The sequence below is a fragment of the Populus trichocarpa genome, chromosome 15 (assembly GCF_000002775.5).
Source record: "Populus trichocarpa isolate Nisqually-1 chromosome 15, P.trichocarpa_v4.1, whole genome shotgun sequence".
Taxonomy (NCBI): Eukaryota; Viridiplantae; Streptophyta; class Magnoliopsida; order Malpighiales; family Salicaceae; genus Populus; species Populus trichocarpa.
The window spans coordinates 14,138,582-14,162,965 of record NC_037299.2 but is presented as its reverse complement, the minus strand read 5'-3'; the positions used below and the strand labels follow the sequence as shown (position 1 = coordinate 14,162,965).

At 35.0% G+C, this 24,384-nt stretch overlaps 3 protein-coding genes and 1 pseudogene across 8 annotated transcripts; 2 read left to right on the top strand and 2 right to left on the bottom strand.

Annotated features, from left to right (window-relative positions):
• Nucleotides 1-548: 548 nt before the first annotated feature.
• LOC7476767 (ATP-dependent Clp protease ATP-binding subunit CLPT1, chloroplastic) lies at nt 549-3,395 on the bottom strand. The gene is made up of 6 exons (XM_006374592.3): nt 3,105-3,395; nt 2,997-3,023; nt 2,759-2,868; nt 2,497-2,676; nt 1,141-1,268; nt 549-1,064 (listed from the first exon to the last, which is right to left on the bottom strand). Exons 1-6 carry the CDS (start codon nt 3,314-3,316, stop codon nt 1,032-1,034), a joined length of 690 nt encoding a protein of 229 aa, XP_006374654.1. The 5' UTR covers nt 3,317-3,395; the 3' UTR covers nt 549-1,031.
• Nucleotides 3,396-5,400: 2,005 nt separating this feature from the next.
• LOC7481835 (protein YLS7) lies at nt 5,401-10,235 on the top strand. Of its 6 annotated transcripts, none has more exons than XR_008057484.1 (5): nt 5,401-5,643; nt 5,949-6,830; nt 7,914-8,192; nt 8,540-9,440; nt 9,887-10,235. XR_008057484.1 is itself a non-coding variant. In XM_052447596.1 (4 exons), exons 2-4 carry the CDS (start codon nt 6,248-6,250, stop codon nt 9,343-9,345), a joined length of 1,668 nt encoding a protein of 555 aa, XP_052303556.1. In that variant the 5' UTR covers nt 5,401-5,594; nt 5,949-6,247; the 3' UTR covers nt 9,346-9,687. The 6 variants fall into 6 exon arrangements, 4 of the variants coding, with proteins under 4 accessions (XP_052303556.1, XP_052303555.1, XP_024442486.1 ...); XR_002978199.2 differs by having other exon boundaries at nt 5,402-5,643; nt 7,914-8,188; nt 8,536-9,440; XM_052447596.1 differs by lacking the exon at nt 9,887-10,235 and having other exon boundaries at nt 5,401-5,594; nt 8,540-9,687.
• A 577-nt stretch (nt 10,236-10,812) lies between these two features.
• On the bottom strand, nt 10,813-11,428 carry LOC127904368 (zinc finger A20 and AN1 domain-containing stress-associated protein 9-like; annotated as a pseudogene).
• A 1,336-nt stretch (nt 11,429-12,764) lies between these two features.
• On the top strand, nt 12,765-19,101 carry LOC7476765 (65-kDa microtubule-associated protein 3). The gene is made up of 13 exons (XM_024585877.2): nt 12,765-12,998; nt 14,435-14,522; nt 14,674-14,880; nt 15,317-15,559; nt 15,655-15,864; nt 15,951-16,106; nt 16,210-16,369; nt 16,454-16,605; nt 16,694-16,781; nt 17,097-17,170; nt 17,257-17,331; nt 17,486-17,777; nt 18,303-19,101. Exons 2-13 carry the CDS (start codon nt 14,451-14,453, stop codon nt 18,764-18,766), a joined length of 2,193 nt encoding a protein of 730 aa, XP_024441645.1. The 5' UTR covers nt 12,765-12,998; nt 14,435-14,450; the 3' UTR covers nt 18,767-19,101.
• The last annotated feature ends 5,283 nt before the right edge of the window (nt 19,102-24,384 follow it).

Here is a 24,384-nt window from a genome sequence, read left to right as displayed (position 1 = left end):
CTCGTCACCCCAACCCCTCAGTCCATGAAAAGCCGTTTTTTTTTTTTTTTTTTTCTGGAGGTTTCATGCTTGATAGTCTACAAATATCATTTTACACATGTTATTCAAACTAGAATTTGAACCCAAGACCTCTCAATGTCTTCAGTCAAGTGCTTACCATTTGTGATGGCGAATCGGAAGACTAATAATATTAGTAGTAATAGTAATACTAGTTGCAAGCAAACATCAATCAATGAATCATGTTTAGCGTAGCGTATTGCAGATGAGTGATGACCCAATTGAGCCATCAATGTAACTTCTCCAATGGAGAGAGCAATGCTGTGCTTGGAATGCTATCATTGCCGCACTCTTTTTTGACATTATCGGCATGTTTGGAACTCGGGTAAATTGCTTATGGTCACTCCTATTTAAAGGAACCGCGCATACAAAATGTAGCTTTCCATGTTCACGTACTCATCACTACATAGGCTCATCACAATCCACAATAGCATTCAGTTTTCAGTACATCAACCAACTCATAAATGCAAGAAAGCATGTGAAGCCTAGAGTGAACAAATGTATCAGATGCGATTGCTGAAATGAATTAAATTCAATATGTTATAAGGCGAATCACAACTTTCAAGAGTTTCTTTTTCTTTCTTTGTTTTTTCTTTTGTGGAAGGAAACTCAGCTTTGCCAGATAAAAACTATTGATACAATCCATAAAAGAAAATGACGTAATTTTGTTTCATGTCAAAGCAAGGAATTGGAGTGAATCAGTAACGAATCCATAACCTCAGAAACATGCCCACCTATGAATTTGGATTCTGCAAAACCCTTTTGAGAAAGATGCAAATTACATCATCTCCCACTGAGTCATGAAAGCATTTGGTTTAAGAATTTGAAACACCCCATACATGGAACAAGTTCCTTGATGACAAAAACTTGCTCCACCTAGAACCAACTACCTAAGTATCTATCTTCGGAAAATTTATGCAGCAAAGTTCAGGAATCAACAAGCAAGACACATTTCAGACAGCTTTCTAACCTCCCTACTTAAAGTTCAGGGCAACATCGCCGCTCATCTGAATGGATGAAGAATTGTGTTAGGCAGAAACAATAAAAAAGTATGCTTGAAATTAGAAAAGCATTCAAACTTACAGATTTTGCGACTTCTTTAGCTTTATCGTCATTAAAACCTAGAGTTTCCAATATATTGTGACCTGCAGATTCTTTTTCTGACCAAATCCCCAGAAGTATATGAGTCGTGGTAATTTCTCCACTATCACCTGCAGTTCACAAAACAATAAGATGATAATGGTAATTAAACACACATGCATTGATAAAATCAAGATAATTGTTTATGAGATTTCAAATCAAACCATAAATTTTGCTATTTGCAGTTGCTAGCCATGTTTAGATTCAAGTTCAATCTGTAGGAGAAAAAAGTTTAGGACCACATACTATCTGATTTACCCTAACAAATGTTTATCTGATTGAATTTTTAAATTAAACATGTTGTCAATTTGTCATTCAAAGGTATAGCATACAACACAGACTTTTGTCTCCTAATAAAACACAATGGTGATGAGCACATCCTATATAAGGGAAAAACAGCATTCATTATATACTTCTGTATTTCAATTTTCCATGAGAAAGCTCCACTTTTGCTTACTTGACAGTCCATATTTCCAGTGGACTCCTACACTGCATCTCGAATTGACAAGTGACAACAGAAGAATACATGATGCATATACTATTTGAATCACTGACAGTAAACTCACAAAAACTCATGATGACTCTTCGAGGTTGTAAAAAACAGAAAAGGGGAAAGGGGTGGATGAGATAATGAACACCAAAACAACATTAAAAAGAATGTCACAACGAGTCAAGAACAAAGAGCTTAAAATTAGATAAGAACAGAACACAAAATAAAAGCTCCTGCAGTAAATAATCAGGAGAATGTCATGCCAGTCAGTAAGCAAAAGGAAATGTTAAAACTCTTGGTGGGATTAAGAAGAAACTTGAGTGATGCAATTGTACCCTTGAGAGATTGAAACTTAACATAAAGCATGCACAAGCAGGTAACCTCCATCTCCTACTAAGTCTATCCCACAATCCTTAAATCTTATTTTTATTTACATCCGAGATGGGCTCACAGACTTGCAATCTTCCCATACTGAATAAGGTTATAGATAAAAAATAGTACTAACATAATTGAACATCATCAAGCTCCAAAAGGTATCATATAAAACATCAAGTCAAGAAGCATGATAGAAAGTGGCCAACGTTCTCATTCTTAAATGCTCAAAATAACTTTGTACATCACTCGTATTTAAACTAGTATTACCAAATTGCAGTTTCTGAATCTAATCGCATTACGTAGACAATGGTAGATCAAACACAAACAAATTTTATACAAGAAACCTAATGAATTAATCAAATTAACTTGCAAACACAAACACAAAATAGAATAAGATATGCCAAGTGTCAGATGTTATAGATGTTAAAAATTACCTGACTTTAGTTTCTCCTCAATAGCCCAATCAAGTGCTCTTTGAGCCTGTTCAGTCAAGGGAGGATGCTCAGGGCTAAAAAAATACATTTCAGATTTCCCGAGTAATTCAACAATTTCTTCTCTGACTTTGAAAAAAGTAATCCCATTAGCCCTCAAAAACTTTGCTGCTGGACTTGTCCCTACAACCAAAAATAAAACTTCAATAAACCAACCAAAACAAAACAGAAGCAACACTCTAAAACTGCATAAAAATTCACTGACCCTCGATCAAAATCCCCATTAAAAGTGCTTCAGTTCCTGTATTGGGATACTTCAGCTTCCTCGCCTCCAATTCTCCTAACCCAAATGACCTTATTGCTCTTGCTGACCATCTAAAATCACTCACAAAAACAAGCATTCCCATAATCAAAAGCCACCACCACTCAAGTTTCATATAAAAAGAAATCAAGAATCTATATATCTCACTGTTTCTTATCAAAATTAAGGAAAAGTGACTAACTTTTGCATCTTCTGAGATGTATATTTCCTGCAAGAACCAGCAAAAACTAATCAAGACCCGTTTTTCAAAATCAAAGAATAAAAGGACCCAGAAGAACAAAAAGCTTACTTGGTGGGTAGAGTAGATAAAACTGTGAAAATTGTTGAGGGGTTATTGCACTTAAGAGCTAAATTTCTCAACTTTGAGTATGAAATCAATAGGTTGTTGCCACAAAAGGAGCTTGAAGAGAGTGATGATAGTGAAGAGCTGTTGGGTTTTTCATTGCAAAATTGAGAAGTGGAAATTGAAATTGGGGGAAATGAGAGAGTGTTAGTGGCCATTGAAGACAACCCAAATGTGGGTTTTGATCAGAGAGAGGGTTTTATGGTTTGGCTTTATTTATGTCTGCTTCCAAAAATGTTCCAACGAGGTGCTAACGTTGTAAGAAGCCGAAGATAGACGACGTGTCAAATGATGTTGTGATTGGGTTTACGAGGGATGGTTGGACGAGTCGTTGGAGGCAGGGATGAATAGTTGTAAAACAAACGATGGGAGGTTGGACCTGGCTGATCCAAAGCATAGTTGTAAAACACATATCTGACCAAAAATTGAGTTGATATGTTAATCCAGCTCTCAACTTATTGTTTTTTTTTTAAAATATATTTTTATTAAAATAATATCATTTTATTTTTTTATTATTATTTTGCCAAATACAATTGCATTAATAATTAATTTTTAATTTATTATTAGGTTTTTTAATAAAATCAAGGGTTATCACAGTAAAAATTCATAAACATCAAAACAAAATTTAAAAAGTGCAATTTAAAACTGTAATATATATATACAGGGAGAGTTTAATTAATATGATTCGTGTTGGGTTCTTTTTTATTGAATATTTTTTTGGTCTTAAACTTACTTGAAATAACAGATCTGAACCTGAAAATAATTTTGATTTCAGATTGATTATAGATTTTAGAGTCAATTTTTGGATTGTCAGAGACTATAAATATATTTTACAAGATTTTTATGTTTTTTTTATCAAAATATTATTGGAAATTATAAAAAAATATTAAATTCAATTAAATTTATGATCTGGATCACATATTTAATTTGATTAACTTCTATTAGGTAGAAATCAAGCTTTATAACTTGTTTGTTACATAAAAATTATCGATTTATTTAATTAAAAGTATGCATATATTTTTTGAACTTCACATTAGATTTTTTAACATATAAAAATACATTGTAAAAATTTACATATATAATTTTTTTTAAAAAAAATTCAATTCACTGTAAAACAAGGGTCAAATACCTCCTATACTAACTTATTGTAACAGTAAAATACAGGAGAAAAAAAAAAGGATTAATTTTTCTAGATTATTGTTGTTATTTAGGCCTTAAGTTGCAAATGATAGGCCGTTGAAGTTTCTTGGCCCCAAGTTGATTTCTAGTCATAAAAATAGTCTCACTCGCTCCCCATCCCTGGTGTATGAGATTGAATAGTCGTTTAGCTGCCGTGTGGGTCCCACTCTTAAGAACCACGCCGCGCGTATTCTTAGGGCCAGCTTGCGCCACCACACCAACCTCAATGAGGGATGTTTTTTCAATTTTTATCTTTTTCTTCGAACTCTCCCCTTTTTTTAACTTCTTACCACGCAGTAAAACCTTGATGGGTACTTTGCCTGACATGAAAAGAAAAATTGCTTGAAAAAAGAAAATTACTTCAAGCAAATCACCTACCTTTACAATGCCTATTTGGCCATCACAGGAGGGAAAGAAAGTGCATATTTTGCCAGGAGTTGAGCATAAACAGTAGATTAACGGCAGGGATGTCAGGAACAGTGTTCTGTAAATTCAATTTAGGATCCCTGATTAGGTCAAAAACTAGGCGGAATTGTGACTTCAGGTAAATACAGAGTGGACAAGATTGCCATGAGAATGGAAGCTTTTGATACGACCACTTAATTAATTGAATCTAGGTCAAATTAAAGCTGTCATCGACCTAATAAAGTGGCTGGATCTAGGGCTTATTTATTACTTTAGCGTTAAAAGAAGAGAAGATACATTTTCACATGGATTAGAGAGAGTTACTTGAATTTGCATTTGCAACACATTTACAGCCATAAAAGATCATTCACATTCCATTATTACACGTCAAAACTATGAAAATTTGGTCAGGTTTGGAGAGCCTGGCAGGGCCGAGCCCTTTTTCTTTTAAAATAAATTTCTCATCTGTTTTTAGATATATTTTTTTAAAGTGTATTTCTCTTGAAAGTAAATTAATTTCTTATTTTTTAGTATTTTTTTTTATGATTTTAATATAATAATATAAAAAAATATTTTTTAAAAAAATTACACAACACAGTATCAATCAAACCTGGAAACCTACAAATACCAAAATAATAAATAAATAAATAAATAATGACACCAAGTTTGTCAAACAAGATGGATTGTTTTTCCGGATTCGCCGCACATTCCTTCCTTCCTTCCTTCTTAAAATCAGAGTCCTTCAATAATTAGAACTCCATTTCTCTCCTGATCCAATAACTATTCAATTTCTCTTTATAATAATAAACACAGACACAGAGACAGAGACAGAGACAGAGACACAGAGTAAAGGTCTATCCATATTCTTTGGCAAGAAAATCTGAGAGTTCTTGAATTCCAGGTCTTGTTTAAATCCATCTAAGATACATTAAATTTTGGAGGGTGTTTTGATTTGAAAGGTCTTGTTTTGGATATAAATTAAAGAACCCAGAAGTTGAATTTTGAAGGATTTTCTTTCTTTATCTGGAATTTGTGAGTTCTTGTTAAATGTTTTTGATTTCTATATATGAAATCAGATTCTGTTTTTGTTAATTATCAAGAAAAGAAAGCCTTTTTTTAATGTTTTATTGTTTGTTTATTAAATGGAATGGTGAGATGTTATTTGTTGGTTCATTAAATGCTGTATTTGCTTTGCATGTTTTGCAGGTTGCTGAATTGTTGAAGGTTGAAGCAGAGAGCACTTTTTTTGTCTAAATTTGGAATCAAGATTCAATTTTTGGAAGGTTTTGGTTTGTGGGTCATTTTTATAGAGTAGATTTCAGCTTTAGAAGTCCAAATTTTAGGTAGTTTTAGTTGCTTTAGATTAAGATTTCACATGCTAAATTGTTTCCATTTTACAGTTCAATTTTTATGAGTGGATTTCAGTTATGGGAATCAGATTTTAGTTAGTTCCTCTGGAGTTTGAGGACCTACATGATTCATATTTGCTGAAAAGAGGTAGATTCATGGGGAAAGCCATGAACTTGGCTTCTTCACCAAAAGGGACTAATCCTGCTATGGCTGCGTTTCCACGGTCACTTTCTTCAATGGCAGCCTCAGTGGGAGGCCTTGCATTATTCTTGGTTATTGCTTCTTTGCTTTTGGTTTCATACCCTATAGGTTCCACTGTTCGTGGATACTTTTATGGGATAGATAGCTCCAGACAAGTGGATTTACTCATTTTTGAAGGCAATCAGAGCTCGATTGATCTGCACCATGATAGTAATTTAGATGTGGTTGATGAGGATTCTTCACTCGGGTTAGATTTAAAAGGGCCCATTAGTTTAGGTGGTGTTAATAATAACAGTGTAAATGTCATTGATAGTCAATCTGAGTTTAATTTACAAGAATCCACTACTGGTACAAGAAAAGAAGGGCAGACCAACCCTAAGGGTGGTTCAGTTACTTTAAGTGTCAAAGAAATTGATGCAGATAAAGGATCAGAAGAGAATAGCACAGATGCTGCTTCTGCAGATTCTAAATCAGGGGCCAAGTCAGATATATCTGCTGTGCCCAGTAATGCATCCAAAACTGGTTCAGATGATTCAGGTATTTTTTTCTGTTAATTTTTTTATGGATTTATTGCGTATCTTACAGTAGTGGTATTTAATTCTTTTCTTTTTCTGGAGTTTATTATAAATTTGTGTTGTGGTTTTGGTTTGTGGATTTTCTTCGCATGCATGTTTGAGTTTCTGTATGGTAACTTGCTTTTGTATTTGGGATTATTTAACTGCCCTAGGAAGTCTACAACTGTTAATTTATTGATTTTCCAATTGTTAATTCATTGGTGATAGAGTTACTTTGTCAAATGTCAAAGTGGTTTACTTTTCTGAAAAAGGAAATTCTTGAGAATCCAGCTCACCTGCATTATTTATTAAATAAAGGATAAAAAATATTTAATTTTTTAGATGGGAGAAATGTGCAAGTTTTTGTTATTAATGCATTTGACTGCATCACTTTGTTGGTGCTTAATCGGAAAATGAATTCTTTTCGATTTGTATTGTTTGATGTTTTGAGATACTTAGCTAGTATTTTCTGCTAATCCTCAGAAATGGTACTTGTCCTCAGAAAAAAAAAGGTGTCGTTTGCTACTTTGAAGAGTAAGAAACACAATCTTTCCATATTAATTACAGTTTAAAGCCATGACCTAGAGGCTTAATTTTGTTGGGCTCTTTGTGATAAGCAAGGTGGTCGCCATAGGTCATGTCCTGGCTTCAAACCCAGGATGTGGGGAATAGATTAAGGGAGGGTGAGAGCTATTTCTGTTGTGTAGGCATTATCCTGTATACAGAAAGTACAGTACCAGCCTCTTTGAGGAATAAAAATAAGTTATTTCTGCATGCGATCTTCACAGATGGATTTGACACATCTCTCTCTCTCTCTGATGTGTCTTCTCAAAGTCCATCAAAATATGAAGTTAATTTAATGTATTTGCTTGCAAGAACTATAGGGTTTTGATTGAATAGAAGGAATGGTATAGCTTTGTTTTCCCCAACAGAAGAATGCTTGTATCAAGAGTTTTCTGAAATTTGTTAGTATAGAAATGTTTGATTTATGAATTAGTTCTTTTGTTTCCTCCCTATCTCTTCAGTTTTTGAGATTATAATTTCCATTACGTTGTCTAACATGCAGGCTGTGATTTGTACCAAGGAAGTTGGTTTTACGATTCACTGGGACCATTATACACAAACAACACATGCCCTGTCCTGACACAGATGCAGAATTGCCAGGGAAATGGAAGGCCTGACAAGGAATATGAGAATTGGCGGTGGAAACCTTCCCAGTGTGACCTCCCACGATTCGATGCCAAGAAGTTTCTGGAATTGATGAGAGGGAAAACAATAGCTTTCATTGGTGACTCTGTTGCTCGAAACCAGATGGAATCGATGTTGTGCCTTCTCTGGCAGGCAAGTACATGTGCTTTCCATTATGAATACAGTGACCGCATTCTGGGCCTTGGCAATTTGCTCTTGACAGCTCATCATATCTTGATTTAGGGAAATTTATTTCTGCAACTGATAGCTTCTATCGAAGTATTCATTTAAGTTATTCTGGCAAGCATGGGGCATGCTTTCCCTAGGGTTTCACCACTCAAGCTCTTTTCATTTACTTAAATGTTGTGATAAATTGACATCCTTCTTGAAATGTTGTGGTCTCGCAAAAAATGAAATGTTTGGTTATGTCACAATTGTGATTATTAGTTTCACTGTTTTGGGAGATGTTCTTACAGAAACAATTTCTGATATATTTTCAGGTAGAAGCTCCTAAAAACCGAGGGAACAAAAAAATGCAACGATATTTCTTTAGGTCAACATCTACCATGGTTGTCCGAATATGGTCCTCTTGGCTTGTTCACCAAACATCAGAATCTATTGACTTCGCTCCAAAGGGTGTTGTCAAACTCCACCTTGATGCCCCGGATGAGCATTTCATGGAATTCATCCCAAATTTTGATGTGATTGTTCTCTCTTCTGGACACTGGTTTGCCAAGCAGTCAGTCTATGTCCTCAACAATGAAATTGTAGGGGGACAGTTGTGGTGGCCAGACAGATCTCGTCCAATGAAGATTAACAACGTTGAAGCATTTGGGATATCTGTTGAGACAATTCTCACATCCATTGCCACACATCCAAATTTTACTGGGCTAACTATTCTCCGCACATATTCACCTGACCATTACGAGGGCGGGGCATGGAATACTGGTGGATCATGCACTGGGAAGGAAAAGCCTCTTGCACCAGGTGAATTAGTGGAAAATGGCTTTACTGAAATAATGCATAAGAAACAGATAACAGGTTTTGATCGAGCAATTAATAAGGCGACCAATAAATCAAAGTTGAAGCTGATGGATATCACTGAATCCTTCGGCTATCGCCATGATGGACATCCAGGTCCATACCGAAGCCCTGACCCTAATAAACTCACAAAACGCGGTCCACATGGAAAGCCACCACCGCAGGATTGCTTGCACTGGTGCATGCCTGGCCCAGTTGATACCTGGAATGAACTTGTGCTTGAAATCATTAGAAGAGATTTTGAAGCCAACCAAGACCCTTCAATATGAGGTTGTTATGTTTCCATTTCCAAGCAGCCTACAGACATGCACCTAGTGTAATGGTCGTAGAGAAGCCTACACACCTATACTTAGTAATTGAAAAGGTAACTTGATTTATTATTTTAGAGTCAAGATAGTCTAGTCCTTCGGTTAAAAATATTTCGTCACAGTCACGGTGTTACCTGTTGCTAGTAGTACTACTGATGGAGGATTGGTTGGAGTTGATGTATTGTAAGGCCTCCATTCTTTTGTATAATTAGCAAGATCACGTTAATCTACGTGTAGTGACATTGATAGCTATTTGTTTAACATTACCATGATAAATAAAATTAGCCAATTTTTTATTCTCAAGTCTGCACCACTCGCTGTTCAAGTTGTTTCACTATCTGTATCTTCCTATTGAATGTTATACTTCACCTTTCATTGAGTTCCTTTGCCCTTTTACTGCTTTAGTGCTGATTGACATTGCATTCATACTGTGTCAGTTCAAATCTATCATTAGCTTTATGGATGCAACTATTTGAAACTTTTAGCTGTGATCTTTGTGCAGACCGTTGGTCTCTTGAGTATAAAAAGCAGAAGCAATGCAGTTTGAACTGAATCCAGCTCCCCTTCTGCGGATGATAAACATTAGTCAGCCTTCCATATCATTGTATAGAGAGCAGATGCAGTGCATTTGGATTGGACAAAAGGAGATCCAAATGCCAAGTTTATAAGTTAGCCCCGGTGGCATGAATCACGAAAGAGGAGTTAAATAGCAGCTTTCTTCATTGTTTCATTTTTTAAGGATTTTGCCCGTTTATAGGATTTTGAGTGAATAATAATTTAGTCCTTGTGTGTTTAATGATGTCATAACTTGGTGCTCTGATTAAAGAAATCACAACTTAATCCCTTCTGTAGTCCCTCTCTCCTTTAAATCAACAAAATTAATTTACAATCTTGTGTCACAACTTAAAGAAATATAGCAATATGATATCGATGAGCTTCTAGTGATCTATGGATTTGATTACACCCAATGCAAAAGGAGGCCAAAGTTAGTTCCTAGTCCTTGGCAACACTGCTCATTAAAATCATGGATTTTGAATTTAAGAGAGAAGGATTAGAATTGTTGAGATGGGAACTTGCGAATTTACATGAAGAATTTAGAAACATGAGATTTTACAAAGCATAAAACTCTCTATCTTTAATTTAAGACTCGGCAAGGGACTCATCGGCTAATGGCTAAGCAATGCTTGTTCCAAATCCTACAAATGTACACGATAAACAGTATTTATATGGCATTCTACATGTGAATAATTCTCTATGATTTAATATAAAATTATAAGATAAAGGTTTTCAAGTTTGAATTATTATATTAAGTTTAATCTAATGCAAATGCTAAAAAAAAAAAAACTTTGGATGATGTAGATATTTATTTTTTGATTTTTTTATGGTACAAGCGCGGTAAACAACTGGTCAAAACAATTTTTTTTTTTTTATCAAATTCATATATAAATATGTATAGACTACAAAGATTAAATGAAGATAGAAACTTCAAATACTACATCAGATTCTAGTATGAAGCTTATCGCCTGCTACGAGTGGGTTTTGCTTAGCCAAATTTTGTCGATCGTAAGTCTTGAAATCAAAGGTGCAAGAGTGCACCTTGGCATATCGATGAACCCCACAGAAAGTTTTCCCGCAGCGGCACTTGAACCCCATCAAACCAACTTTCTTGTTGCAGCATTCACATCTATTTTTCAGCACAGTTGAAGTGGATGCAGTAGTAGAGGCTGTTGAAGCTGTTTCATCTGAAACAACAGCTTGGTTCTTATCACCAGATGATGGGGTGATGACAAGTTCAGAGAGTTTGTTGGCAGTCTTTAACAATCACCTCTTCTTTGAGATAATCTTTGTAACACTTTGAACATAGATTTTTGTTCTCTGGAGACCCAAAGAAGCCACAGCCCTTGGCGCACAGCGTACGAGTCAAATTGTCTTGTGAATCCATCAATTCTTTCTTGATGATTAGATGATGCGCACGTACAGCTTGAGTATGAATTCAGAGATATTTTAGTTCTTGCTATGTGGCCTTTGAATGTTACATGTGTGTGTGTGTATATATACAGAGGTAAGATACTTGAATTATTACATAATATGATCCTTTTCGGATTTGGATTATGTGTTAATTACGAGGCAATATCTAGCAAGTATCCTTTTGGGATGAGGTTACCTCGAGTAAGTTTACTTGTCATACGAGATCAATGCTTCTAATACATCTCCCTTTAGCCCAACAAGTTCTGGTAATCGAGATGAGGTCTGTTAATCTCTTGTGTTCCATAAGACCAAACTATTACCTCGAGTCAGGACTTGCAAAATTGGGGGATAGTTAGTGATTTATACATATCTTTACACAACTTTTAAAAATAATTTTTGAATGCTTGCAGCTATCCCAATTCCCAATATTCAATTTATGTTATTTTTATACTGATAAAGAGAAAAAAAAAAAAACCAATCCTCTTCTATTACCCTCATTTCCATTGAGGTTAAACAATGTTCAAACTTTCAATTTTATACTTGCAACATCAAAATAATCCAAATGACGTGAAATTTTAATTTTGAAAAGTATAATTTAATTGATCAGGTTCTAAATTTATTTTTTAAAAATTACCAGTTCGAGTCTTAAAAACCTCAGAGGTCGTTAACTTCAGAGCCCATGAGATTAGTCAAGATACGCGCAAGTTAACCCGAACACTCATATTAATAAATAAATAAATAAAATTTAAGGTTTAAAAGATATTTGTATGAAAAATCACAAAAGATTTAGTATCAAAATCTCAAAATCCAAAACTGTTAATAAAGGAATTGGGTTACTAATTATGGGTGTGTATATATATATTATTTTATTATTATTTTAAAATAATAAAGATGAGATAGTTGAAATAAAAAAAAGATATATGTTCGAAATAATAATAATTTATTTTAAAATTGTTTTAAAAATAAATTTGATAAGAGAGATATATCTTCGTATCTTTTTTATATTTAAATGATAAAAAATTATTTTAAAAATAAATTTATTATTTTATGTTTAAATATTTTGTCCTAAAAAGCTAACAAACGCAACATTAGAATGGGAAGGATTGTGATAATCGAAACTCCATGGCACTCGACAAATCGCTATTGTCCAATTCAAATCACTGGACCCGCTGTCCTACCCTCATGCTGACATGTTATTTTCCTATTGGCGCACATAAACACCACACTTTAAGCCCACCGTACATCCCAAAACTCCACACCTCTTTCTCCAATCCTCCCATTAAAAACAACCAACGGTGTAGATTCTGTAAAAGTGTTGATCATCAAACAAATTTGAAATTCAAATTGATCTGATGAAATCATTAAAAACAAAAACACAAAAAAAAAATCCTTAAAACAAAAAAACGCTCTCTCTTTTATTTCAACGGTTCTTTTATTTTTCTTGAACGTCTCTCTCTCTCTCTCTCCTGGATTTTCAAAACCTTATATTTCTCGCTCTCTTTTTTTTTAACAGCATTTGAAATTTTCTCAGGAAAATCAAAACTAAAACAAGCAAACACTCACATTTTCTCGGGAAAATCAAACGACGGAAGAAGATTTCTGTTTGTACGAATCATTATAAACAAAAGCACTGGTTTGTTGTTCAGGTTTGTGCTCAGATCTCTCTTTCTCTACTTTGGGTTTTTGTTTTGTTGATTTTCTATTTGGTTACTGAGAAAATGAAGGAAATGTGAACTGAGAATTTGAACTAAATATTGTATCACATTTCATTTTTTTTCCTTTTGATTTATTTTTGGAAACTTTGAGATTCTCTTTACTTTTCCCGGATTTTCTCGGGAATCAAAAAGACGGTTATGTTTGTATTTTTCTTTTTTTTTTGTCGAGCTGGAATCGATTTATTTTTAACAGGAAAAAAAAATAGAATCAGCGTGGTAATTACCGTTTCTTGTAGCTTTTTAGGTTTAATTAGGTTATAGAGTAACTGAGATTTTTCTCGTTTTTTCACTTTTTTTAGTAATTCTATGTTTGACTGCTGAGAAAATGTAAATCATGAAATTTTGAGGTGAGGTGACGTTATTTGTTAGAACTTTAAGTAGAGAAAATCTGATCTAAAAGGGGTTTGAAATTTCGATGGATTTTTTAAGCAACCATCCAAACTATTGGCTTGGGATTTTTTCCAGCTGTTGTTTCATTGCATTTTTTTGGAAATCACTAATTTTATCGACAATTTAAAAAAATTAACGTGTTAATCATGCACAGTTTAGGGCTTTGATTAGGATTTTTAAGTAACTGAAGCTGTTTTATAGAAATTATGATGGGTTTGATTAATTTTTTTCTTTTTTAAAACAAATATTATTTATAGTTTGAGATTAGGTTTCTCCTTAGGAGAATCCATGGAAATTTTGAGATGCTAGTATGGTAATTAGCTTGATTTTTTATTGCTTTCCATTTAACGCTGTAATCTGATTTACACTGATAATTAAATTACATGCCATGTATGTAAACTACTTTATGTTTCTAGATTGGTGTTGAAGTGGATAAATTTTTTTGGTATTAAAAGTGGATAACATTAATGACTGTAGATTGAGATCTCTTTTAAGAAATCTTGAGGATTAAGAAAGAATGACATTTTTCACTGTCTATTAAAAGAAGTGGTGGAAGAATGTATTGTGTTTCAAATTTTGAATCCCACATGGTCTACTTCCCTTTCTCTAACAAAGTGCTAAACATATTAAGAATACACTTGAACCATAGGATCGTGATTTTAAAGCGGGACCCAATTGTGGGCCCACTAATCTAATGGCCCATGTGTGTTCATTAAGTTTTTTTTCTTGATATTTAGCATTGCTCTTTTCTTTATCTTATCAAATATCCTCTGCATTGTTTAGTTCAATTCATTTAATAACATTCTAGCATTTTAAATCAAGAGCAGTTCAGTATGTATGATGTATCTTGACATGTTGATTTATGGTGCTAAAGGGTGATGATCTATGATTTCTGCCCCCCCCCCCCCCCCCCCCCCCGGCCGTATGTTATTATGCATATGCCTAAACATTTTTTTTCTCACTTTTTTTTTTGACAGGCACAAGTTAATTAATATGTCTATTGTCCAGAGCGACCCACTTCTGCAAGTGGAAACAACTTGCGGCACCCTTTTATATGAATTACAGGTTTATTTTTTCTTTAAGATAAAAAGAAACTTTATACACAATCTTCCTTTCTAGGAGGTTGCGTCTTTCATTTCTTTTCTGGTGTTTTTTTCTTGTGGGCTTAGCTGTAGAATCTGAACCCGTTATTTTTCCTGTTCCAAATGAAAATAAGATAATTTGGAATGAAGTAGGGGAAACAGATACTGATAGGGATAAAATGCTGCTTGAGCTCGAACAAGAGTGCCTTGAAGTATACAGAAGGAAGGTGGATCAGGCGAACCGGAGCAGAGCTCAACTACGACAGGCTATAGCTGACTCTGAAGCAGAACTGGCTGCCATCTGTTCTGCAATGGGGGAGCGACCAGTTCATATCCGGCAGGTTAGGTTTAAGAATACCATCTCTTTTCTGTTTCTTTATGACTAACTTGATTTAATTTAGCTTAAACTTCTATAAGTTGTCTGATGGATTATGAAAATGGAAAACTGGGGATCGTATGTAATAGTCATTAGAAAATTCAATTTGCATCATTGTGCAGCTGCTAGTGACCATAATCTATCTAATGGTGACAGTTCTGTAACAAAAAATTTTGTTGTAGAATATGAGCAAAGTTGGAGCTGACTTAGATAGTTAGTAGTGTAATAAGTTCGAATAACATTTTATTATAACCTGCCCTTTCATTAATAAGTCAGAAAATGTTGAAATTCTCAGAATAACTTGTTGACCAGTTTTTTAAACTGTGCACCACAAAGGCATAGTCTGGTGCATAAACTAAATATGATTTTAATCTTACTTTTTCCCCTACTAATATGATCAGGCTGATCAAAATATTGGAAGCTTGAAGGAAGAGCTTCGAAAAACTATTCCGCAACTTGAGGAGATGAGGAAAAGGAAATTGGACCGAAGAAAGCAGTTCCATGAGGTTCTAGAGGGCATACAGAAGGTCTCAAGTGAGATCTATGGATCGGCTGATCATAATGTGTTTGTTGATGAAGCTGACCTCTCCTTGAAAAAGCTGGAAGAGTTGCACAGACAGCTGCATGAACTTGAGAAAGAAAAGGTTTGATTATTTTTCTTCAATCTCCATCATCCAATTTCTTTCATTTACTTCTTGTCGTTAGTCTTTACTTACTGATTCATCATTTCCCTTTGCAGAGTGATCGCATGAAGCAGGTCCAGCAGCATCTAGATACTTTGAATGCACTTTGCTTAGTGCTTGGTATGGACTTCAAGCACACGGTTAGTGAGGTTCATCCAAGTTTTGGTGATTCTGGAGGATTGAGGGACATAAGTAATCTGACAATTCAGCATTTGGCTACTACAATTCATAAATTGCGCGAGGTTAAAATACAGAGAATGCAAAAGGTGACAACTGGCTTAAATTTTAGTCAATATTTGATCCTTAACATGTTATTTCAAATTGACCATGTAGTGCCTTTGTGTCATTGTAGCTCCAAGATCTTGCAACTACAATGTTGGAGCTATGGAATTTGATGGATACCCCTATCGAGGAACAACAAGAATTTCAAAATGTTACATGCAATATAGCTGCTTCAGAGCATGAAATAACAGAACCAAACACTCTTTCTGTGGAGTTCATAAAATACGTGAGTTACAGATGTTTCATGTTTTGATGCTTGTTTTAGTTTTCTGTCTAGTCTTTTGGTTTGTTGTTTTGCAAAGATTCTCAGAGAATATTATAATATACAGGTTGAGGCAGAAGTTTCTCGTTTGGAAGAGTTGAAGTCAAGCAAGATGAAGGAGCTTGTTCTGAAAAAGAGGTCGGAACTGGAGGAGATCTGCAGAAAAATGCATATGATTCCAGAAACAGATGCTGCAGTAGAATATGCTGTTGAAGCCATAGAATCTGGTAAATTTTTTATAATGAGTATATTAAATGCTACTCATACCTCTACCATTTCACTGAATGCTTTTTTGATCCCTGCTGTGGCAGGAAACATGGACCCTGAGAGTATACTTGAGCAGATTGAGGTTCAAATTGCTAATGTTAAGGAGGAATCTTTTAGCAGGAAAGAAATACTTGAAAAGGTTGAGAAATGGTTGACTGCATGTGAAGAGGAGAGTTGGCTTGAGGAGTATAACAGGGTTAAGTGTCTATGACATCCCTTTGTAACTATTCCATCAATTGTTGATTTTCTTTCTTGTTTGTTACTTACATTTTGTGACTGTACAGGATGACAATCGATACAATGCTGGGAGAGGTGCTCATCTGACTCTCAAGCGTGCTGAGAAAGCTCGCAATTTGGTTAATAAAATGCCAGGTACAGGCTTTTTTCTGTGGTCAGCAAAATGAGCATATGTGCAAAATCAAATTGCACAACATAGATCGCTTGCCTTTTATTTATTGGGCATGATATAGATAGCTGCATATTATATTTCATCATAATTTGTTTACCCTGGACAACTTTATTTTGCTTCATGTGAACCTTTTCCAGTCCAGCGTTTTATTCTGATGATTGATTTTGCTTGATCACTCAGAGACCATTTCTCCATCCTGCAGTGCGCTTGTTGTTGTTGTACATTTCAATAGCCTGCCTCTCATCCTATAATAAGTTTCTTTTTCCATTTGAGGGCAGGTATGGTGGAGGCTTTGGCTTCCAAAACCATGGCATGGGAAAGTGAGAGAGGCACTGAATTCTTATATGATGGTGTAAGTCCAGTATTTGTTTCTTAAGGTAACTCAATATTGTGTCTTTATTAAGGCTTAACTGTTTGCTGTTAACTACACATGTCCAGATCCGCCTTCTTTCTATGCTTGAAGAGTACACCATATTACGCCAGGAGAAAGAGGAAGAAAGACGGAGGCAGCGGGTATAGATTTTTCAATTCTCAGCCTGTCTAGTAAAAAAGACTCCATTACATTATTCAGTCATTCATGAATCTGTGATCATGGGTTTTTTCTAGACGTCTTTCATACAGGAGATATGCTTATTCTGATATTTTTGTGGTGGTTAATCTATTATAGGATCAGAAGAAACTGCAGGGACAGCTGATAGCTGAGCAAGAGGCCCTTTATGGGTCAAAGCCAAGCCCTTCAAAGCCCCAGAGTGTGAAAAAAGCTTCTAGAGTATCAACGGGAGGTGCAACCAACAGAAGACTTTCCCTTGGAGGAGCAGTGCTTCAGACTCCCAGACCTGATTTACCTCACTATAGCAAAGCTACACCACATTCACGTCCTGGCAATAAAGTTGATAGAATGCATCAAAATGATCATTCAAAACCCCACCAGGATGATGGCTTTGCTGGTTTATCTGCTGGTGAGTTATTTTAAAATGAAGGTTATAGATTACCAAGGAGTTCGTAGCCATAACCTCTATTCTAAATATTTTCCTTTCATTTCCCCTTTTTCTGTTTTCTGTTGAAGATGATATAATTGAAACCGAGCAATAACAGCTCGCCACTTTTCCTCGATCTGGGAAGAATATCAACTGGTTCTTCACAATTTTCATGTTGTTGACAATGAAGTATGTCCTGTCTTAGATTATTTCTGTTGACTCTATAAGATGATGTTTGCACAACAGAGCACCAGCAGCCTTTATACTCCACCTGTTATATTCCCTTCAAACACAACCTCAAATCTTATCAGAGTTTTTATTTATATATTTTCATTTTCTTTTTGTGGTACAAGTGTCTGGACCACCAATGGTTCAGGAAAAGGACAGATGTGGTAAGGATTGAATGTTCGGTACGATTGCTTAAGCAACCAATGTTTATGCCTACTCGGCAAATTTGAATCTCTCTTTCAATCTCTTTTTTTTCATTTTCTTTTTACTATTTTGCAGGGAGGAGAGGGTTGGATATTGCTGGTCTTCCCATGAAGAAACACTCATTTGGCGCTGTAAATGGTCGTGAACCTCAATCACCAATGCTGCGGCAACCTTTCTCACCTATTTCTTCCACTGTTTCATCAAAATCCAACATGTTAGAAGAAGCAATGACACACGATGACACATCTAAGAAGACACTTCCAATAAATGATCTGTCCTTTAAAACTCCCTCAAAGACAAATACCGTTGCAGACGAAGAGAATTGGACTCCAAAGGCAATGCTAATTCCCGTGCCTACAACGCCTTCAACAGTATCAGTACCCATGCAGACAGCCATGACCCCAGCTCCCCCACCAGTTCCATTTGTAGTTAATCCAGTTGAAATTCCTGAAGAGATAGAGTACTCATTCGAGGAAAGAAGAGCAGGATTCATTCTTCCCAACTCACATATAAAATCAATCATACAACTACAAGTCTGATATTCTCAAACCATGGGTGAGCTTGAATTTATGTTTTGTGGTCATTGCCTGTTGATCTAATTGATTTTACTTTCTCCATTTTGTTTCATCTTTTTCCAGGACAAGTTCTTGGTTAAAGTCAATTGTAATTGGCTTTTTGATAGTGTATATAGTCTACGAGCATTGAAACGTGGACTAAGTTGTTAAAATTGTTACCTCATCATCAGTGTTAGCTTCTCTTGATTTTACAGACATCTCTTTTATGTTGAGAAAGGGTCAAGACAGTGATTTTCTTTCCCTGGATTGTTGCTTGATATGCTGGTATTTGTTAGGTAATACAGTATACAGTTCTTTTCTATGCTATTTTTAGTAGGGCAACAAATACATGTTATTTCTCAAATTTTTTACTATGCTAATTTGCAAAAACAGTATACTATACTGGTATTTGTTAGGTAATACAGTATACAGTTCTTTTCTATGCTATTTTTAGTAGGGCAACAAATACAAGGATGTTATTTCTCAAATTTTTTACTATGCTAATTTGCAAAAACAAAGAAAACTCTTTCCTTTTCCCACTAGCCTTTTTGTCATGTCTGTTGCAAAATCAAAAGGCTACCCTGTTATAGATTATGTCCTGTCCTTTTTCTTCTTCCCTTTGAAGTTTGAACCTCTACAGTGCAAGGAGAAGATTCTCAGGGTAAGGAGAGATGGGTCCTAGGAGGAAGGTTCTTATGTTCGAGGCTATTATAAATTCATACACAAGACATTTTGCATGCATCGACATTGGTCTTGTTTATGGCATATTTGCTCATTTGTTTGTCAAAATTAATTCTTTCCAATTAAGTATTAAATAAATTATAATATTTAGTGTCTGTTCGCATACACGAAGGTCAACCGCTTGATTAGCCATGTTTATTTATTAGATTAACTAAGAAATCATGTATGACTATGATGTTTTGAAACATGAATGATGGAAGGACAAAATTATTTAACATAGGAAATTGAGAGCGGTCCAAAACAAGCAGGCAATACTTTTTAAGCATGTCGGTTTAGAGTGGCATTAACAGTAGATCATGAGAAATAAAGGGGCAATTAATTAGGATTTTGTATAGTCAAAGTTTTAATTTTAAATGAAAAGACAGGGGAAGATGTCAGTAGCTGGAAAATTGGCATGGCCTCCAACCTTACCTTTACAGCTTCAAAATTATTTTTTTGAGCTTTAAATAATTACAACCTCTGCCATTTATTATTAAGATCATTCTTATTAAATTCCCAAGACGGACGTGAAATCTTTTATTAACCAAGATTTATACTTTGAATTTTGCAATTAAAATATCTGATTATTAATTAAATTCAACAATATTAAAAGACCCTTTTATTTTTTATTTTTATATATATTTTTCCCTACTTTATTTATTTCCCCACCTTTTCCTGGAAAGCCCTAATTTAATTTCCATTGAAGAAATTCTACATCCCCTCTAATTTTTATTTTTATTTTTTGCAATTTTTTATCTGTGATTTTTTAAACTTTGATGTTAATTTTCACTAACACAAAAAACCCACCATTGAAGCTCTGAGCATTCTCTGAAATGGTGGAGATTTAAGCTAGAAAACCCACCTAATCTTTCTAATATTTGGAGATTCAAAGCAAAGTTTGAATCTTTTCTGTTTTCTTAAAGCTTAGTTATAGCTTGTCTGAGCTCATTTTCTCCAAAAAGTTCTTATCTGCAAGCTAATTTCACTAACACAAAAAACCAAGCACTTGAACTTGAAAAAGTTTTGATTTCTCATGTTTTGTGAAGCTCTAGGGTTTACAGGGTTTAAGGGTTTTTTTGAGTGATCCATGAGGTGATGGAGACAAAAGAGGGAATAACAGTAAGTTCAGGTGTGACAGTCAAGGCAGAAGAAGCTCCTGATGGCTTCAGGGTGGCACCCAGAAATAAAAAACTAACCTCAAACCTAAACCCAGAACAATAATTAAAAATCGAATCTGAATATGAATTCAAAACCCTAACTCAAACTGTCTCAAACCTTAACCTTGGTGAGCTACTAGTGGGTGCCTCTCTCTAGTGAAGGTGTGTCTGAAATTATAATAACGGTTGTGGTAGAAATTGGCTTATCAAAACAATATAAAAATAAAATAAAATATTTATAAATAAAAAAATCAAGATTTTAAGGTAACAGACCCCAGGTGTAGGTGGTACAAATACTGGGGTCAATAAGAAAATGTGGAAGGCCTAGAAAGTATGCCCCTGATGGAACCTTAAATACAGCACTGTCACCAATGCCAATATCATCCTCTATTCTGCTTATCGAAGACTATTCTGCATGGAAACGTGGTAGACAACATAATTATGAATATGAGAGCACAGGTAAAAAGAACAAAAAAGATCAGTTCTAGTTGTTGTTGTTGTAAATTTTGAATCTTTGAAGGTTTAGTTTTAGTTACTGTTAATTGTTATGTTTTTTTTAGAATGTTTTAATGTTATACTGTTACATTTAGGAATCATGATATTTTGTTAAATCATTTGAGTTGGTTATAACTGATGGTGTGCCTTTTGATGTTTATAATGTTTTTATCCATGGTTGGTTGTGTTTGTGTTAATGGTAAAAAATACATATACATTCGAGTTAGGCCGGTATCTATTAATTTTAAATTAAATATATATATTCAGGTTATATTAATATCTATCGATTTTGAATTAAATTATCATCCCTATCCATACCATAGTGTAATTGTCTCGGTCCAAACCACAAGAGGTATCATGTGTTTCAACCTCCTGATCTCATGGACATCTCAGAGGTATAAAGCTTTGATCATGCGTCTATAAACCAGTTTAGATCATGCATTTATCAACCTATGATCATTGTAGTCATAATGTCAAGGGAACCGGACATGTTCCATTGGAGTATTTTCAAGATAAGCACGAAATTTTAGTATTGTAAAGGGAACCGGACACAATCTTGATTGAGACTTCTTCAAAAGAAAATATCGATAAAGACCACAGATCCAAATAAAAACAAGATTTAAAAAAAAAAGGGGGTTAGGTCATAAATCCTTGTCAAAGAAAACTATATTGACTTTGCCTTCTACATTTAGTGGTGTGGTGTGGTGTGGTGTGGTGTAACTTTATTTGGAATTGTATAATCTAAAGTATTATTATCGCTTGAAGCTCTTGGTAGGTTCTCTAGCCATGCACTTGCCTCTTTGTCTATGGATAGTTGAGTAGGCGAATGATCTCTTCCACAGGAAAAAAAAAAAAAACGAACCCAAATGAAAGTAGCATCTCGTGCTACTTTTCTTTGTACCCTTTGTCAACACTTTATTTATCCATGTGAGAGGATAATCCAAGCTAAATCAGGCTTTCAATTATTAAAAATGATTCAAAGTCTTCATGCTTAAACAAAGATACCCGTTCTACTGTGCCCTTTGGGCTCCAATTGTGCCCTTTCCATGGCTTAATCCACCTTTTCAATGCCTGTTTAGCATGCTCAAGAGAATCGCAGTCAAGCTTTCTGCTGTTTATTTGATAATTCTAAAGGGTTGAATTAACCAGCGATCCGTGGGTTGGCGGGACGACTCATTAGCCAAGGCCTTAAACTGCTCGGACCGACTCTGACAACTACGAAAATCACTGGAGTTTGCTGATTGTTTTCATAAGTGGTTCACACGTAAATGCTAAAGAAGAAATCTAAAACTTTATGTACTAAACTACTGTCCAAAACATAGGAAGGTAGTAAAGAAAGTGCAATGGAACAGTAGTTTTTTTCTGAACAGTGAGTTTTTGTAATATTGCTTTCAAACAGTACAATCAAGATCTTCTCAGTGAGTTGTGTCATCGTTATTCGATTATGTACAGCACTGGAAAGATGATGACCATAACAACCTCTAGCAGTGTCACGTTTCTAAGTTATGGGCCAACCATTAAGAAACTCCTATCAAGCTATTTCTAGGCTAAACATGATGCCTTGATGATTCTGTCCTCCATCCATGATTGATTTTGTTGATAAATTCTTCAGATCTTCTCCTCAGCTCATCATCTTCATCTCCATATCCATCTTCTCCATCGTCTTCGTCACCGTCGCCGGTGGGTTCTTCCTGGGTGATTGACACATTCCTGTCATCTATTGATATCTCGTTTCCATCAAGTGAAGAAGGCTTAGCCAGGATATCTTCTTTCACCTTTGTGTGTGTGTTGATGACCATTGACCTCGGAATTTCCCTTTCTTGATCAAAGTTGAAGACAGGTTTTGAGCCCATGAGGATCATGACAATGATCAAATTGCAAAAGCAGAAGATCACAAAAGAATTGGAAGCAGCCTGAGTGATCAATTCTAGTGTAGACTCAAACATGGTTCTGAAAACTAGGGAGAAATCAAAGGATATGGAGTCGACAAAAACCTGGAGGGAGAAAGTGTTGCCGGGAGGAAAAGAGCCACGCCCTTTTAAAGCCCTGTATTGATAGGTTAAAAAGAGTTCAGAGGAAGCTTTTTGTAGCAAAAGTTAGGGCTACAAATATAATGGGAAATGAAATATTATATGCTTTTATTTATTCAGTAATGTATCAGTGTATTCTGGGAAGCTTCTTGCCAACGAGTATGTGGGCCTTCTCTTTACCAAACAAGAACAGCACATGGATGATGGAACCATTGATCAGCTTCTCATCCACTCTAATGTCACCCTATTGACATCACCAGACTCTTAAATTGTGTTTTTCCTTTTATTTTTCATTTTTGAGTCTGTCAGTTTCTCTTTTCAAATTATTTTTCATTAAAAAAACATTAAATTTATGTTTTTTTATGTCTCTCTCATGATGTTCTAATGTTAAAAGTCTAAAAAAAATCAAAAAAATAATTATTTTGATGGATGATGATAATTCACAATGGTGCCCATGCACATTTAGGTGGAGGATTTAATTCTATTAATTAGTGGCCATTGACAATGAGCAGTACTGACATGATATGATGCTACTAATAAATAGAGTGAAAAGAAACTTTACCAGTCACTCTTCAGCTTATTGGATGAGGCAAAATCAAACAGCTGTGAATTTTAGGTGGAAAAATGTTTGCTCATTTGTTTGAAAAATCTGCCTACAAATGGGGCTCAAGGAGGAAAAGTTAATACATGTAGCAACTGCACCCACAGTCTAGACTCATCTAACTGTTAACACTTCTCACCGACAACAACAGTAGCAACACAAGAACTGAGAAAAATGCTAGCAGCTAATAATTATGAAGCTAAAGAGACCTGGGATTTCTTAGGGTTGACTTGTTAAAACACGTTGTGAGTATGTGCATTAATCAAGGATGCTGGTACAGAGAATTATTGAAATCTGATTCATGATTGCTCACCAACTGCAGTTGATTTTCATTGGATACAGATAAAAAAGAAGGAACAAGGTGAGATGTATTGTGATGGATGGGATGAAAACGATAAAAGGTTAACTGCCAAGGAAGCAGGCCTTGATTGTTTTCACATGAAACAAACGCCAAATTTCAGTGAAAATAGCATGCCCAAACTGGATAATGAAAGAGGAATTATATGAAGCTGCAACGCAGGACAGGCAGGAACCGTGCAAGACTAGATGAAATTCAACGGCTTGAATGTAATGTAATGACGAATCGATTGAGATAGATGA

Bases quoted from the DNA above. Each gene is read 5' to 3' on its own strand.
- LOC7476767 (XM_006374592.3), bottom strand. From the start codon at position 3,316: ATGGCCACTAACACTCTCTCATTTCCCCCAATTTCAATTTCCACTTCT. The intron at 3,024-3,104 runs GTAAGCTTTTTG...TGGTTCTTGCAG, and splicing joins TTATCTACTCTACCCACCAA to GAAATATACATCTCAGAAGA. The intron at 1,269-2,496 runs GTAATTTTTAAC...TGTGAACTGCAG, and splicing joins TGAGGAGAAACTAAAGTCAG to GTGATAGTGGAGAAATTACC.
- LOC7481835 (XM_052447596.1), top strand. From the start codon at position 6,248: ATGGGGAAAGCCATGAACTTGGCTTCTTCACCAAAAGGGACTAATCCT. The intron at 6,831-7,913 runs GTATTTTTTTCT...TCTAACATGCAG, and splicing joins AACTGGTTCAGATGATTCAG to GCTGTGATTTGTACCAAGGA. The intron at 8,193-8,539 runs GTACATGTGCTT...ATTTTCAGGTAG, and splicing joins GTGCCTTCTCTGGCAGGCAA to AAGCTCCTAAAAACCGAGGG.
- LOC7476765 (XM_024585877.2), top strand. From the start codon at position 14,451: ATGTCTATTGTCCAGAGCGACCCACTTCTGCAAGTGGAAACAACTTGC. The intron at 14,523-14,673 runs GTTTATTTTTTC...AATGAAAATAAG, and splicing joins CCCTTTTATATGAATTACAG to ATAATTTGGAATGAAGTAGG. The intron at 17,332-17,485 runs GTATAGATTTTT...AATCTATTATAG, and splicing joins AAGAAAGACGGAGGCAGCGG to GATCAGAAGAAACTGCAGGG.